Raw genomic sequence first — 16241 nt, 5'->3', positions numbered from 1 at the left:
CAGTTATCCTAGCCTCTGACCTGCTGTTGTAGCCACTGTGTTTATGTGGCGAGTCCAGTTGAGTTTCTGATCAATGGTAACCCCAAGGATGTTGACAGTGGGGGATTCAGTGATGGTAACACCATTGAATGTCAAGAGTTACTTATAGTAAGTACACAAGTTAATTATAATTCTCGTTTGTGTTGCCATTTTTAAACTATCCACTTTAACCGATAGATCAGGAAAGCAATTTCCTCGTGTCTTTACTAATTATAGAGAGATGTGTGATATTATTTGAGGTAATTTTTACCCTTCTCACCTGTGAGATGGTTAATCGACTCGCTGGTACAGTTCAAAATAGGATGTTGCTATTTACTAAATTGCAAATGTTCATGCCTTTTACTTCACTGTCATGGTTGCAACTAAAAATAATTCCCAGTTAATAGTTCCTGATTTGGTGCATTTTTTTTTATTCATTTATGGGACATGGGCATCGCTGGCAGCCTAGCATTTATTGCCCATCTCTAGTTGCCCGAAGGCAGTTGAGTCAACCACATTACTGTGGCTCAGGAGTCACATGTAGGCCAGACCAGGCAAGGACAGCAGATTTCCTTTGCTGAAGGACATTAGTGACCCAGACGAGTTTTTCTGACGATCAACAGTGGTTTCATGGTCATCAGTATATTCTTGTATCCAAATAGTTCTTTTTATTGAATTCATATTCCAGCATCTGCCATGGCGGGATTCGAACCCGGGTCCCCAGAACATTAGCTGAGTTTATGGATTAATAGTCTCGCGATAATACCATCAGGCCATCGCTTTCCCTGAATTCTTCTTGTTGAGAAAGTACATAATACAACCACGCGGATTAAAAGGCCCCAAGTTCAAACTGGTCTCTGCTATTTTCCTAACCAGAACAATTGCCAATAGCACAATTGGATGGGGTGGGAGAGGGATGAGAGAGACAGCGGGAAGAGAAAAATTAGCCAAGGTTCATTCTCGTTATTATCCATGACTTTTGCTAGAAAGTGCAGATATGGACTTTAGCTGAGTCTAGGATCAGACTGATGGTGATGTTACTATTGGGTAAAGAGCATGAGGAAACTCGCTGTATTGATTTGCACCTAAAGAATGGTAACTTGGGTGAATTGCTGGAACGTTGTTGATACCCACCAGACCATAACTAGCAATGCCTTCAGGACAAGAAAGAAGAAAACCTGATGCTGGGGGGTCTGATGGAGTCTTTTGATATTGAGACTCTTCAATAGTCTTTGACCATTGCATCTAGAAGCAGAAAACAGTAATGTCAGTACCATGAGTTGGGTTGATTTTGTATCTGTTAGTTTAAAATAAAGAGAATCAATATTATTAAAGTGAGATTCAATAATACCTGATTGTGCCCTCAGTTCTTCCAGTCACATGATGGAAGACTAAATTTACTGATGTCTATTTCTCCTTTATTTGCAGGAACAATTTAAGGTTGACAAAGAAGGTGGTTTAAAGAACTTGAAATACAGTGTTGGGTCCAAATCAGAAATAACGATTGAAGGGGTGCACTGCACTGTCATCAATATCCTATTGGAATGTGACCTGAATGAAACTCCTTGGTGTGTAATAAACTGACTAGACAAAAGACAGAAATAATAGGAGTTCACTTTGTTGACATGGTATTGGCGATACAGTGAATAGGCCTATCGCTGTGTGGTTTTGGGCTCTTGTTCCTACCAGTGATGCTCTTAACATGGAAATCAGGTGCCAACGTAGCGCAGTATTAGACAGAAGCAGAGATGGAATTTCCTTCTCCAGGTTGTCCTATGTTGATCAACATGGTTACAAATTATTACAGTATTAGACAGGGCATTGCAAGAGGTCTCCGAAGATGGAGTAATATGCGACTCAAGGGAAGTTACTCATCAATAGAGAATATCGAAGCAGTTTAATTTTTTTGTTCAAATGTTTTTATTGTACAAAACCCTTTCAAACTCTTGTTTTATTATTGAGAACAAGGCTTATGAACCATTACAGGTGGTCTCCTGATGGATGTACCATGCCACTCAATGGTGAAGCACGAGTCCTTTACCATTGTTGCGCAACAATGTAATCTGTCTGGAGCCCATCTGGCAGAGCTCCGTGGAGTAACAAGGACCATCGTTAGTTAAAGAAACATGTTACTTTAATTAAGTGACTATCCAGGATCTGATTGAGTTACCTTTTGCCTTCAAATAAACAGAAAACCCACCAACATCAGTCTGGTGATTTAGAGCCTAAAGGTGTTCCTTTTTGATTCATCTAGTGATACGACAAATATTTATAAAGAAATGGATATTAATACCACAATTTTGACTGGGTTCCTGTTGTTGGTAAGTATGGTTGTTACATAGAAATAAGCAGTCAGCTTACTCTTGTCTACAAGATGGGCACTTGGTAATGCTGTTACTGAGTTTCAAACTCAGTCAATGTGAATATTAAGGATTACCATCTCTGCAATTAGAAACAGATACATTCCAAACCAAGTGTAGAGATTGCAAATTATTTTGTATTGAAGGACACCGTAGGCTATTGTAAGGCAATGTGATTTGCATTTTTACTGCTGATTCACTGTGATATCTGAAAAAGGAACTGCTACACATCTGAGATTATTGTTATAATATTAGTGCTAACCTTTGTGGTTTGCTATCTTGATTCTTTCCAAGCGAAATCTCCAAGGAGAAGGAACAGAGCAGAAGGTATTTCTCTTCTGTCCTGCCATCTGGTGGAAAATTTGCAATACTACAACAGTAAAGTATTAAAAAAGGGCAGACTTTCTGGACCATGTATGATTTATTTTCTACACTTCAGCCATTGGTAATTTTTTTCTCCTGCTTTGAAGCTGTATTGTGCATTTTCGTTTCAGTTCCTAGAGTTTCTTTGGGAATGATTGTCTTTCTAAAACTTTTACATCTCTTTCAAAAATCAAAGCTTCCTGAATTGCTAAAATATGAAATGAACTATAATTGAAACAGATTCACACAGAGAATAACAGTGACAAACATAAATATTGCCTTGTTTATTTCTATACTCTTGAAGCATTTGGATTCACTGAAGTAGAAAAATAACAATGGCAAAAGTTGCATTTTGTTTTACACACTTTACAAAAAGGTAGTTTACTAGTTACTTCATGTTAATGGCTGTTGAAGGGCTACAGCAGCAAGCTACAGCAATGTTGCCAATTGTTTGTTATTTGTGAATGAAATAAAAGGGAAGAATTGTAAGTGAATTTGAAATTGGAACGATCTTTGGCAAAAATTTCCAATTTGTTTTAGTGTCTATTATGCTTTTCTATATAGGTCCATGAGACAAAGAATGTTATGTGTTCCATATTACTGTATAGAAACTGCCATTTCAGTGCATTTCTTTATATTTATTAATTTTACAGATTACTATTGTAGAAATAAATTAATTTTTAACAATTGTTTTGTGCTCTACTTTAAATATACAGATGTATTCTTAAAATCACAAGCTGCTTGCTGATGGAACTGATATTCAGTAAGCTCCCCCCTCCCCATCGAACTTTTTCGTATGCAGCTCAGAGAGAACACGCTCGTCCAACATGTTTCACCCAATGAGCTTCCAATCACATGCTTTATACAGTGCTTATTTTTATATATGTAGGTTGTATTTTAGTATGTTGCATTAATGGGCAAATGTACCACAGTCTGGTACTAAGGTATAAAGATGAGGGGTCAATGGTTTACATTCAATTCTATCATTTTTAAGTTTTAATTATTTATTTGTGTCACCAGTAGGCTCACATTAACACTGCAATGAAGTTACTCTGAAAATTCCCTTGTTGTCACACAGCAATGTCTGTTCAGTTATACCGAGGGAGGATTTAGCATCTAACCTGCACATTCAGATTGTAGGAGGAAACCCACATAGATATGGGGAGAACATGCAAATTCCACACAGTTTGATTCCCAAACCAGGAATCAAACTGGATCTCTGGCACTGAGGCAGCAGTGCTAGCCACTGGGAATGAACAATTGATAACTTGATCCATGAGCCACATGAACAAACAATAAGAATATCAGCCCAGCTTATAATGTGGCTCAGTTACACTTACGAGAGGCGACATTTTCTGCAAACAGAAGGAACTTGTTCAAGCCTTGCACCTTTTTTGAATTACCTGGCAGTACAGAAAGCTTATCGTTCTCTCTTCCTTTGACCAGGGTCAACATGCCAACCTTTTCTCCTGCGTTCTTTCACCAGCAGGATGAAAAGCTTCAGCTCTTTACAGCATGTCTCCCTTTACAGTAACGTAATTTTTATTCCATCTGGGTCTTCACTTTATTGAGGATCTATAATGTGATCCAGGACTCTGCCATAACGGAGCATGACTAAGATTCCTTTGGTTTTGCTGACCCAAATAAGCTTATTACACCAAATCACTCTTCCACTTTTGTTCTGCAGAACATATCTTACAGCTGTTGTTCAGATGTGCTCCCTTTTACTACTTCTGGAAAAATGGAAGACAGATTTGGTTACATTATGTTGTGAATTAGAGCTGCTGAAGGACCAGATGATATTGCTGTGTTTATTTATTGGGAGTTAATGCTTCCTTGCTTAAGAAAGGCATGGTCTTGTATCCTATTAGGTCTTTACGGAGATGACTGATATACAAGTTTTTTTAAACCTGTAAGGCATTTTTGAGATACTGCTGACAAACCCAATTAACTGACCATAATAATCCCTCAGGATGGGTATTGAGCCATAACATTGCAGGATCTTCTCTAGAAACAGCAGTGTGCATTTCATAATATCACAGGAAAGTCTCATAGTACTCCAATATTCATGTTGCTACAATCTTGATGTTCTGACTGACCCAGATCTCAGTTTCTTTCTAGTTTGAGATCCAAGATTATTTGTTCAACCATCAAAACTATTCCCCGACCTATGAAACTTAAAGTTATTATGGTTTGATTTCAATCCTTCACAACCACTAGATTCCTTGCCTACTCTGGAACACTTTGTCCATGTTCTCATCCACATTCATGGTCTGCACCACCAGCCTTACCAAGCTCCACAAGTTCCCCAGATAATTGAATTAAGTCCCATCCCTCACTGGTGGGGTCTTTTGGCCTCAACCAATCAGTGACTTCCCCCACCCTCCTGCATGCACATTCCAATCTTCCAACACCAATCTATTCCTTGTTCCATGCTATAGTTGATCCACTATTGCTGCTGTCACCTCAACTATTGCCTCAGGGCAGCTCTTTTCTGCCCTTTTCCTGCCGTTAGCAGCCTCCAGAGCGCCTCTGCCAGTGCATTTTGCTTCTTTCCTAGTGTGGATTTCTGTGATATCCTGTAAAGTGTGAGGAGCACAATACAACTATAATTTTTGTTTCTTGTTTCATTCAAGACTCAAACCCTGATCAGTGTTCTTATACCAGCCTTGACTTCAAAGTAGACAACTACTGCACAGTTTAGAACACAAGAAATAGGAGTGGTGTTGACCTTGCTCTGTCATTCAACAGGACCATGGCTGTTCTTGCACTTCAACTCCATTTTCCTGTTTTCTCCCCTTATCTCTTGATTCCCTGAAAGACCAAAAATCTGTTTATCTTACCTTAAAATATAGTCATCAATAGACATCCACTCACCTCTGGGGTAGAGAATTCCAAAAATTCACAACCCTTTGAGTGAAGTAACTTCTTATTTCAGTCCTAATTGATTGGCCCCTTAGCCTGAGACTGTGCCGCTGTGTTTTAGATTCCCTGACCAGTGGAAGCAATCTGTCAGCATCTATCCTGTAAAACTGCTTCAGAATGGGGTGGCACAGTGGTTAGCACTGCTGCATCACAGTGCCAGGGCCCTGAGTTCGATTCCTGACTTGGGTCGCTGTCTGTGTGGAGTCTGCATGTTTTTCCCCCGTGTCTGCGTGTGTTTCCTCCAGACACATTGGTTTCCTCCCATAGTCCAAAAATGTGTGTGTTAGGTGGATGATTAGGTTGGCCATGCTAAATTGCCTGTTAGTGTCAGGGGGACTAGCTAGAGTAGAAGTATGGGGATAAGGCCTAAATGGGATTGTGGTTGGTGCAAACTCAATGGGCTGAATGGCCTCCTTCACAGTATAATTCTGCGATACACTATTCTGTGATACTCATGTTTCAATGAGATTGTTTCTTATTCTAATAAACTCCAGAGAATATAGGCTCAACTTACTATTTATCATAGGACAACCACTCGTCCCAGGAACAAATTTATTGATCCATTCATCTTCATTACAAGTATATCCTTAAATATGAAGAACAAAACTGCACACGGTAGTCTAGATGTGATTTTACCAAAGCCATATATCATTGTAGCAAAATTCCTTTTGTCCAATTTTCCAATCCCCTTGGAATAAACACCAATGTGCTGGGCAGAATCTTCCCCAAAAAATTCTAAGTGCCATAAAAGTCTGAAAATGGCAGTGTTCCACACCAGTTTTATTTTGGGCAAGTTCCACACTCTGTCAGTTTTTCAGACAGCAGTGAGCTGTGGGCTAGGGAAGCTGCCTTCAGAGCACCCCAATCTCCTGAACGGGGAGATCTCCTTCCCCTACCCCAGCCTCATCATTGGTGGCATCGCTACCATCCCACACACCATCACAGGTTGCCAGCATTGTGGCATCAAGAGCCTGCTGATGAGTCCCCTGGCGGACCCCTGACATGTCCACTTGCGCCCCCCCACACCCCCGTGGAGTTCACCCTTACAGAGCTCCCCTCCCGCTGATCACCCTCTTGCAGAATTCACCCCTGATTAAGCCCCCCCCACCCCCCCCCCCCCAATCATCGTACATTCCCTGTCATAGCTGTACCCCCACTCACTCCCTTGGCACTGCCCCGGCATACTTATAATTCCCAACTGGGCACGGCCTGATAGGCACTGCACAGCCAAACCCCTGACCACGTGGGGGCTTCAATGATCTCCAATCTCTGTGACCTCTTGCCAGCGAGGGAGGGGAAGTCGCGTGATGCCAGAAGCCATGTGGGAGCAGGTAAGTCCTTTCGACTTACCTCAGTTTTATGTAAATAGGAGGGCGTGAAACTGTTCTCGCCAACAAAATAGGGCCGAGAAGATACGAAACTGGGTGCAAATCAGTTTTCAGTCTCCCGACTCATCTTCCCAGCTCAACACGCTGATCAACCGGCACGGCAAACCAGTGGGGCCGTGTCCCCTATTTTCCTTCCTAATTGCACGCTAACTTTCTGCGTTCTTTGTACGAGCATAGCCAAGTCCCTGAACTTCAACATTTTGCACTTCACACCTTTTAAAAGCCTTTGTCCAAACTCCAATATTTTAACACTAACACTTTACAAATTAGCAGATAGCTCCAAAACATTTGCAGTCACATTGGGATCTTCGTTGCAACAGTACTACTTTAAATATAGAATTTCTAATTATTCCTTCACCAAAGACTTAACAGAATCAAAACTGTTCATTCGAGAAAAAGCTACATAAAGCTGCCTACGTGTAAAAATAGGCCGAGGAATACAAGTACAAATTTTGCTGAGTCTGTCTTTGTGACTTGTTTATAGTCATCAAATATGAAAGTCTAATTGGGAACTATTTTTTGCTGAGTTCCAAAAGCAGATTTACATCTGATAAACATTATTTCCTTGAAATCCCCCTGCTATAATGTTCAGCATTTATCCTTGAAGAAAACAGCTTCCAAAATGCCAATATTCTCCCATGACGAAATACTTTATTTAAGCTTCAAGTACTGTAGCAACATTATAATTGCTCCTTCCTTGAGCCTCTCAGTTTCTGGGATGGCGTGCACATTGGAGTTGGATTGTGTAGAAATTCTGGGGTTTGTAACTTATATCAACAGAACCAAGGTAGCTGTATTACTTCACCTGACAGCTTTTCTAAAAATCATACACTCAAATCAAGCAGATCTTAGTTTTTATGTTAAAAATAAACTTTCAAAGAAAAAGTGGTGGGGGGGGGGGGGGGTGGTTGAGGGTGGTGGGGGTGGGGGTGAGGGGGTGAGGGGGTGGTGGTGGTGGTGGGGGTGGGGGTGAGGGGGTGGTGGTGGTGGGGGTGGGGGTGAGGGGGTGGTGGTGGGGGTGGGGGTGAGGGGTGGTGGTGGTGGTGGGGGTGGTGGGGGTGAGGGGGTGGTGGTGGTGGTGAGGGGGTGGTGGTGGTGGTGGTGGTGAGGTGGTGGTGGGGGTGAGGGGGTGGTGGTGGGGGTGAGGGGGTGGTGGTGGTGGTGGTGGTGGTGGTGGTGAGGGGGTGGTGGTGAGGGGGTGGTGGGGGTGGTGAGGGGGTGGTGGTGGTGAGGGGGTGGTGGTGGTGAGGGGGTGGTGGTGGTGGGGGTGGTGAGGGGGTGGTGGTGGTGGGGGTGGTGGTGGTGAGGGGGTGGTGGTGGTGGGGTGGGGGGTGGTGGTGGTGGGGGTGAGGGGGTGGTGGTGGTGGGGGTGGGGGTGAGGGGGTGGTGGTGGTGGTGAGGTGGGGATGGTGGGGGTGAGGGGTGGTGGTGGTGGGGGTGAGGGGGTGGTGGTGGTGAGGGGTGGTGTTGGTGGTGGGCGGGGGGGTGAGGGGGTGGTGGTGGGCGGGGGGGGTGTGGGTGGTGTAGGGTTTTCTGACCTTGCCACACCTGGCACGTTCGACCAATCCTGGAAAATTGTGCGCGGGCCTAAAAAGCAGCTTCGTGCCTAGTGCCAAGCAGTTTGCAATTGTCCTGGTTCCTTTTAACATTTAAAGTTTGTTTATTGGTGTCACAAATAGTCTTAAATTAACACTGCAATTAAGTTACTGTGAAAATGCCCTAGCTGCCACACGCCTGTTTGGGTACAATGAGGGAGAATTTAGCATGGCCAATACGCCTAACCAGCACGTCTTTTGGACTGTGGTGGGGGGGGGTGTGTGTGTGGGGGGGGGGGCTGTGTGTGTGTGTGTGTGGGGGGGGGGGTGTGTGTGGGTGGGGGGGGGGGGGTGATGGGTGGGGTGGGGGGGGGGTGATGGGTGGGGTGGGGGGGGGGTGGGTGATGGGTGGGGTGGGCGGGGGTGATGGGTGGGGTGGGGTGGGCGGGGGTGATGGGTGGGGTGGGGTGGGCGGGGGTGATGGGTGGGGTGGGGTGGGCGGGGGTGATGGGTGGGGTGGGGGGGCGGGGGGTGTGGGTGGGGTGGGGGGGGTGGGGGGGGGTGAGGGGTGGGGGGGGTGAGGGTGGGGGGGGTGGTGGGGTGAGGGTGTGGGGGGTGGGGGGGTGAGGGTGTGGGGGGTGAGGGTGTGGGGTGAGGGTGTGGGGTGGGGTGTGGGGGGTGAGGGTGTGGGGTGAGGGTGTGGGGGGTGAGGGTGTGGGGGGATGGGGGTGTGGGGGGTGTGGGGGGGGTGGGGGGGGTGAGGGTGTGGGGGGGTGGGGGGTGGGGGGTGGGGGGGGTGAGGGTGTGGGGGGGTGGGGGGTGTGAGGGTGTGGGGGGGTGGGGTGTGGGGGGGGTGGGGGGGGTGAGGGTGGGGGGGGTGAGGGTGTGGGGGGGTGGGGGGTGGGGGGGGTGGGGCGGTGAGGGTGGGGGGGGTGGTGGGGTGGGGGGTGGGGGGGTGAGGGTGTGGGGGAGGTGGGGGGTGAGGGGGTGGGGGGGGTGAGGGTGTGGGGGGTGGTGGGGGGGTGGGGGCAGTGTGGGCGGAATCAGAGCACCCGGCGGAAACATACGCTGACACAGGAACGTGCACACTCCACACGGACAGTGACCCAAGCCAGGAATCGAACCAGATCCCTGGCGCTATTAAGCATAGAAACAAGAAGCAGGATGAGGCCATTCAGCCCTTCGAGCCTTCCCTGCCATTGATTTTGATCATGGCTGATCACCAAATTCAATATCCTGACCCCTCCCCCCCTCCCGGCCCATATCCCTTCATCTCTTTAGCCCCATGAGCTATATCTAATTTCTTCTTGAAATCAGACAACACTTTAACTACATTCTGGTTGTGAAATCCATACATTCACCAAGCTCTGGGTGAATAAATTTCTGCCCAGCTCAGTTCTAAAAGTTTTATCCCTTATCCTCAAACTATAATCTCTAGTCTGGACTCCCCCACCATTGGGAACATTCTTTCTGAATCTACCCTGTCAAACCCTGTTAGAATTTTATAAGTTTCTACGACATCCTCTCTCACTCTTCTAAATGCCTAACTGACTTAGTCCCTCCTCATGTGACAGACCTGCCATCCCAGGAATCAACCTGGTAAACCTTTCCTGTACTCCCTCTATAGCAAGGACTTTCTTCCTCAGATGAAGACTCCAAAATTGCACACACTACTCCAGGTGTGGCCTCACAAACGGCCTTTACAACTGCAGCAAAACATCCCCATCCCCATACACAAATCCTCTCGCTATGAAGGCCAACTTACCATTTTCCTTCTTTACTGCCTGCTGTATCTGTGCACTTATACTCTGTGACTGATGCACAAGGACTCCAGGGTTTCATTGACCTCTTCTCAATTTACACCCATTCAAGTAATAATCTGTCTTCCTTTTATTGTTACCAAAGAGGATAACCTCACATATGTCCACATTATACTGCATCTGCCAAGCAGAAATGCTAACCATTGTGCCACCATGTTGCCCCTACAAATATGAATTGGATCACACCAGAAAGGAAGCGAAGCAGATTAGCATGAGACTGACTGGATTTCATTCTCATTAACAAGTTCAGCATGCAATCACCCCCCCCTCCTACAATGTTCCCACCTATCCAACAGGAAGCATCCATTGGTCTCCACTACCGGAGGACTATTGCAATGGCCACACTGAGGGGCTTGGAGGCCATTGAAGCCTCCAAGTGGTTGGGGGCATGGCCAGGCAGTGCCCATTGAGTAGTACCTACTTGGCAGGGCCCGCTAGACACTTTTGTAATGGTAATTTCTAGGTGTCATTCTAATTTTGTCAATAATCTTATTTGTAGGAACTTACAGGGGGGACGAGGTGGGGGAGACGGACGGGGGGGGGGGGGGATGGGGGGGAGAGGTGGGGGGGGGAACGGAGGAGGGGGGGGCCACGGGTGGAGGATAAAGTACCCACCCGCCTACCAACCTAAAAGTTCATATGCACTATGGCAACTGAAAACCCAGCTGCCCCACAGCAATGTTTTGCTGAGGGCAATCTTAATTGATTCACAGTGGGAATTCACTCCTTCTGGGAAAGAGTCCTGCACTATGGAATTTGCCAGCTGATCTGAAAGTCTTTGCTGGAACTGCAAGCTGTCTCCCGAGAAAGATGGGTGGACATCGGGGGATTTTGGATGGGTCTATCTGGCAGGCCCCGGTGAGTGGAGGAAGTGTTAGGGGCTAGTGTTTTACAGGCCAATGGAGCGGGGTTAAAGAAGGTGATATAATACTGAGCGGGGATTGGGAAGGATGCTGCTTCCAATGGCCATAGGAACTCCACTCAAGGAGGTGTACCTTTCTGCCTACCAGCAGCATGTGCAGTGAAAACTGCTGGGCTGCCTGCCTTGCATGCTGCAAGTGTTATAGTGACAGAGGTGCAGTTGGGCCCTCCACTGGCCATTAATTGACCCAGGACAGTGGAGGGCCCAATTGCACCTCTGTCACTATAACACTTGCAGCATGCAAGGCAGGCAGCCCAGCAGTTTTCACTGCACATGCTGCTGGTAGGCAGAAGGGTACACCTCCTTGAGTGGAGTTCCTATGGCCTTAGTTGCCCATTGCTTAATGGAGACAGGTTGGTGCTGGGCAGAAAGGTGGCAAACATTTTACTAGCATCTGCCTTCAAATATGCCAGGGGTGGTAAAATTAACCCTGATTAAACTGTCTTGAGCAAAGCCAGTGGCATCTTACCATACCACTTAAGGCAACTCACATGATTATTCCAGTTTGGCAAGACTTCAAGGAACTCTGGCAACATCTTTGAGTTGTGCAGCAGAAGTGACAGGGTGATGTGAGGATATTATTTCACCCTGCTGCTGGTACACACATCATTCTTAACATTGTCAGTGACCCGAGGTCTCAGGCATGCTGTCTCAGGATGGGTGAGGAAGTTTGAAGTGATTACCCTTGATTCCTGTGGCTGACGTTTCTGCCCTCCTGCTTTCTGCAAAGACTGACTTTCTGGAAATTTGGACGTGTTTGTGACGATAAATTTTCCTATGCATGGTGACTGTTGGATTATGGAAACCCAGTGCTTAATTCCTTCTCTTCTGTTTCTTAAGGGACAGTATTACCATCTGCAGAATTAATGTGAAAGAATTGTCTGGGTAGACATAAATGTATTTTCAGTACAACTTTTACTGCATGATTTGAAAAGTTTTTAACCAGATTGCCACATAAAATTAAATGTTCAAAGTCTGGAATGCAGATAAAAATAGGCAACTGACATTAAATATGTGTTTTGATATCCTGTGGAATGTGACATTGGCATCCAAATCATGTTAGTCGGCAGTGCATGTGATTGATATTTTCATACAGTGAAGAAGGCTCAAGTGAATTTGTCACTTAAACAGCCCAAGGAATTGAATGTGTCTTTTTCACTCACAAAACTAGATTATATAGACATGTTGAGCAATTGTCAATGTTTCAGAGAAACATCTCTATCCTTGCCAATTTTTTTCATGCTGTTATTATGGGATAGCTTCCAACATACCAATCTTTTATTGTCATTGTGTTTTCTGCACTCTGGATTTTTTAAGGATTGCTAATATTAGCCCAGGCATTTGACAAGTCGGCATAAGTTAATATACTAGCCTAACATTTCATGTTTCTTTTTCCTGTTAATAATGAATTATTTCAAAATGTTATGAAGCTTCCTCTCCTTTAGCAATGGTTTGCGTGTCAAGCAGAAACACACTAACACTATATTTAGTATCAGTGTAAAATAAATCACACCCAACAACAATAACTCGCCATTATATAGCACATTTAGTGTAGGAAAATGTCCTATGGTGCTGCATTGCAGTGTGACAGGGCAAAAATTGGCACCAATTCAAATAAGAGATTGCTTTGCTGGCATTGTGGTAATATTGTTGGGCTAGTAATTCAGACGCCCAGGCTAATGTTCTGAAAACAGGAGTTCAAATCCCACCATAGCAGCTAGGGGGATATACATTCAATGAATTAATAAATCTGAAATAAAAAGTTAGTCTCACTAATAACGATCATGAAATCACCAGATGTCCTTTAGGTGAGGAAATTTCTGCCTTTACCCTGTCTGGCCACATCCATTGCAATGTGGTTGACTCTTCACTGCCCTCAGCAAGACATTCAGTTATACCAAGGGTTACAGAAGAACTGAATGAGAACAAAACTGGACAGATTAATTGACATCGCAAACAACAAAACCACCCCTTGCCCAGTCAACACGGTAAATTCTTCCTTGCTAACATCTGGGGAGTTCTGCCAAAATTAAGACAGCTGTCTCACAGACGAGTCAAGCAACAGCCTGACATGGTTATATTCACTGGATCATATCTTATAACTAACTATTTTCCCAGACACCACCATCGCCATCCCTCAGTATGCCCTGTTGCACTGGGAGGACAGACCCAACAGATGTGGCAGTGCAGTGTACAGTGAGGAGGAAGTTACCCTGAGGATCCGCAACATGGACTCCAGGCCCCACGCTCTCATGGCATTAAGTCAAACATGGGCAAGGAAAGATCATGTTGATTACCACCTATGCCCTGCCCTCAACAAATGAATAAGCACTCCAACATGTTGAGCACCACAGTAACAAATACAAATGGGTGAATGATAAACTGAAGCAAGTCAGTAACAGGGCACAGACTTGGGCACAAGTAAAGGAACTTGTTAGGACTACCACTGTCAGATATGACCAAGTCCTGAAGGACATACCTGCAAGATTGATCCTGAGGCAGGGAGTGAGAAAGCAACAAAAAGAAAAAAAACTATTTTACCATATCCTCAGCAATCTACCTGTTACAGATGCATTTGTCTATGATGGTATTGGTAAAAGTGACCACTGCACGGTTCTTGTGGAGACAAAGATCTATCTTCACACTGAAGGTACTGTCCATCATATTGTATTGCACTGCCACTGTTCAGATTCAGCAGGGCCACAATATCACTCACAACTCTAAAAATACTGAAACAGTCCATCCATTCACACAACAAAACCTGGACAGCTTTCATGCTTGGGCCAGAATGTTATGCTCCCCCCACCTCGGTGGATATTGACATGAGGTTGGTTGGGGAAGCATGAAATTGAAGTAACAGGATTCCCTCCAGGCTCCTGCCCACACAACCAACAGCAACTTTACACTGGGGTGGGTAAGTTTCAGATGGGAAACTTGCCCTTTCCCCAGAAGAGGTCCTTAAGTGGCAAATTTTCCTGGCCAGCCTTCATTTTTAGGTTGGCAGGAGGATAGCTTGAGAAAGAACACATATCCCAGGAGGTAAGGTGTGGCTCCATAAGAAGGCCCCCGGACCTTCTTATGGAGCCACAAGGCCCCTTACAATCTTTCCTCCAAGACTCTGACCTTTGCACTCTTTCCCTACCATTCTGGCCCTGGGACCTCTTGAACTTAGCTGGACCTCCAGTGCCCAGAATTAGGCTGCAATGTCCACCTGAACTTTCACTTCTGTTCACTGCAGCACTGGCCAGGTCAGATTGGCCAGCAGCTTTCTAAGGCGAATTTCCTTCTGCAGACATGTGACGGTCATTCAAGCACGAAATGGCTGTGGGGCACTCAGAGTCAGCAAGGTTGTGTTCCCCATTGAATCTTCAGATGGCAGGAAGCAAAACCCCGCCATCCAAAAATACCAGGCCTTGGGCTGATAAGTGACGTGACATTTGCGCCCACAATTGCCAGGCAATGACCAATTCTAACGACAGGATCTAATGATCTCCTCTTGATGTTCAATAGCATTACCATTTCTCAATCACTCACCATCAACAGTCTGCAACTCGCCCGTGGCCAGGATTTTCTGGTGCCACCGAAGGTCAATGGACTTTTGGCTGGTTCTCCAAATTTTCTGTTCCCATCCATGATTGATCACACCACAGGTGGGAATGGAAAATCCCAGTCTTTACTGTAAATACTGTAGTTAGAATAGCAGGCCAGAGGTTGGGAATTCTGTAGTGAGTGACTCACGTTTCAACTCCCCAAAACCTGTCCACCGCCTCCAAGGCATGAATGAGATACAAATACTGTCCACCTGCCTGGATGAGCACAGCTCCAACAACACCTGTAAACTTGACACCATCTATGACAATGCAGCCCACCTGATCAGCACACACATCAGCACCTTAAACATTCACCCTCTCCACCACCATAGCAGCAGTATCTACTATCTCAAGCTGCACTCTAGAGAGCCAAAGATCCTTTGAGATCAGCATTCAAACTGCTGATCTTTATCATGAAGAACAAGGCAACAGATGCATGGAAAGTCTATCATCCTGACTTGGAAATATATCACAGTTCCTTCTCTGATGCTAAAATCTCTGATAAAATCCTGGAACTCCCTATTTGACAGCACTGAGAATGTACTCACATCACATGTGATTCAACAAAGCAGTTCACCATCACCTTCTCAAGGGAAATTAGTGATGAACAATAAATACTGGCCTTTCCAGAGATGCTCACATCCAATGATTGAATAAAGAATGATTAAAAATGACTAAAAGCATGGTAAAAGATGTAGGTTTAAGGAAGGTCAAAGGAAGCGAGTGAGGCAGAGAGTTTCGGCAGAAAATCCAGAGTTTAAGGCTTAGGTAGCTGAAGCCACGGAAACCACGAGTACAGAGAGTGGGGTTGACGTAAGAGGCTAAAGTTGGATGAAAATAGTGTACTTGGAGGGTAATGGGTCTGGTGTAGGTTACAGGGACATGAAGGATGAGGCCTTGGAGGAATTTGAAAACAAGGATGAGAGTTTTAAATTCATGGGATTCAAAGGTGTGAAACCAATTGAGGTCACCAAGCACAGGAATGGTGGGTAAATGTGATTTGGCATAGATTCTGATATGAGTAGAGTTTTTGGATGAGTTAAGCTGAATGGAAGGTGACAGATGTGAGGTTGGCCAGCAACTCATTGATTTGAGCATGATGTGAACAAATCATGAATGGAGGTTTCAGCAGCAGATAAGCAGAGAGTGATGATATTATGGCAATGAATGTAGGTGATTTTTGTGTCACAGAAGATATAAAATTGGAAGCTTAGCATTGCTTCAAATAGGACATCAAGGCTACAAACAGCCTGTTTTAACCTGACGCCATGGAGGGGGATGGAATCGGTGGCACAAAAAAAGTTTGTACCGTAGATTGAA

General features: G+C 45.3%; 1 protein-coding gene across 1 annotated transcript in view; it reads left to right on the top strand.

The window, feature by feature from the left end:
• The window catches only part of b4galt7 (xylosylprotein beta 1,4-galactosyltransferase, polypeptide 7 (galactosyltransferase I)), a 29562-nt gene extending 26176 nt beyond the window's left edge, over positions 1 to 3386 (top strand). Inside the window, exon 6 of the mRNA XM_080201715.1 lies at positions 1447 to 3386. Within this exon, the coding sequence (XP_080057841.1) occupies positions 1447 to 1602 (156 nt within the window). The 3' untranslated portion in view covers positions 1603 to 3386. The remainder of the gene's footprint in view (positions 1 to 1446) is intronic.
• Positions 3387 to 16241: the final 12855 nt, after the last annotated feature.

This window comes from Carcharhinus amblyrhynchos, chromosome 13 (genome assembly GCF_965287045.1).
Source record: "Carcharhinus amblyrhynchos chromosome 13, sCarAmb.v2.hapA, whole genome shotgun sequence".
Classification (NCBI taxonomy): Eukaryota; Metazoa; Chordata; class Chondrichthyes; order Carcharhiniformes; family Carcharhinidae; genus Carcharhinus; species Carcharhinus amblyrhynchos.
Note: the sequence above shows the minus strand (reverse complement) of the source record. Positions and strands in the feature narration are given on the sequence as shown.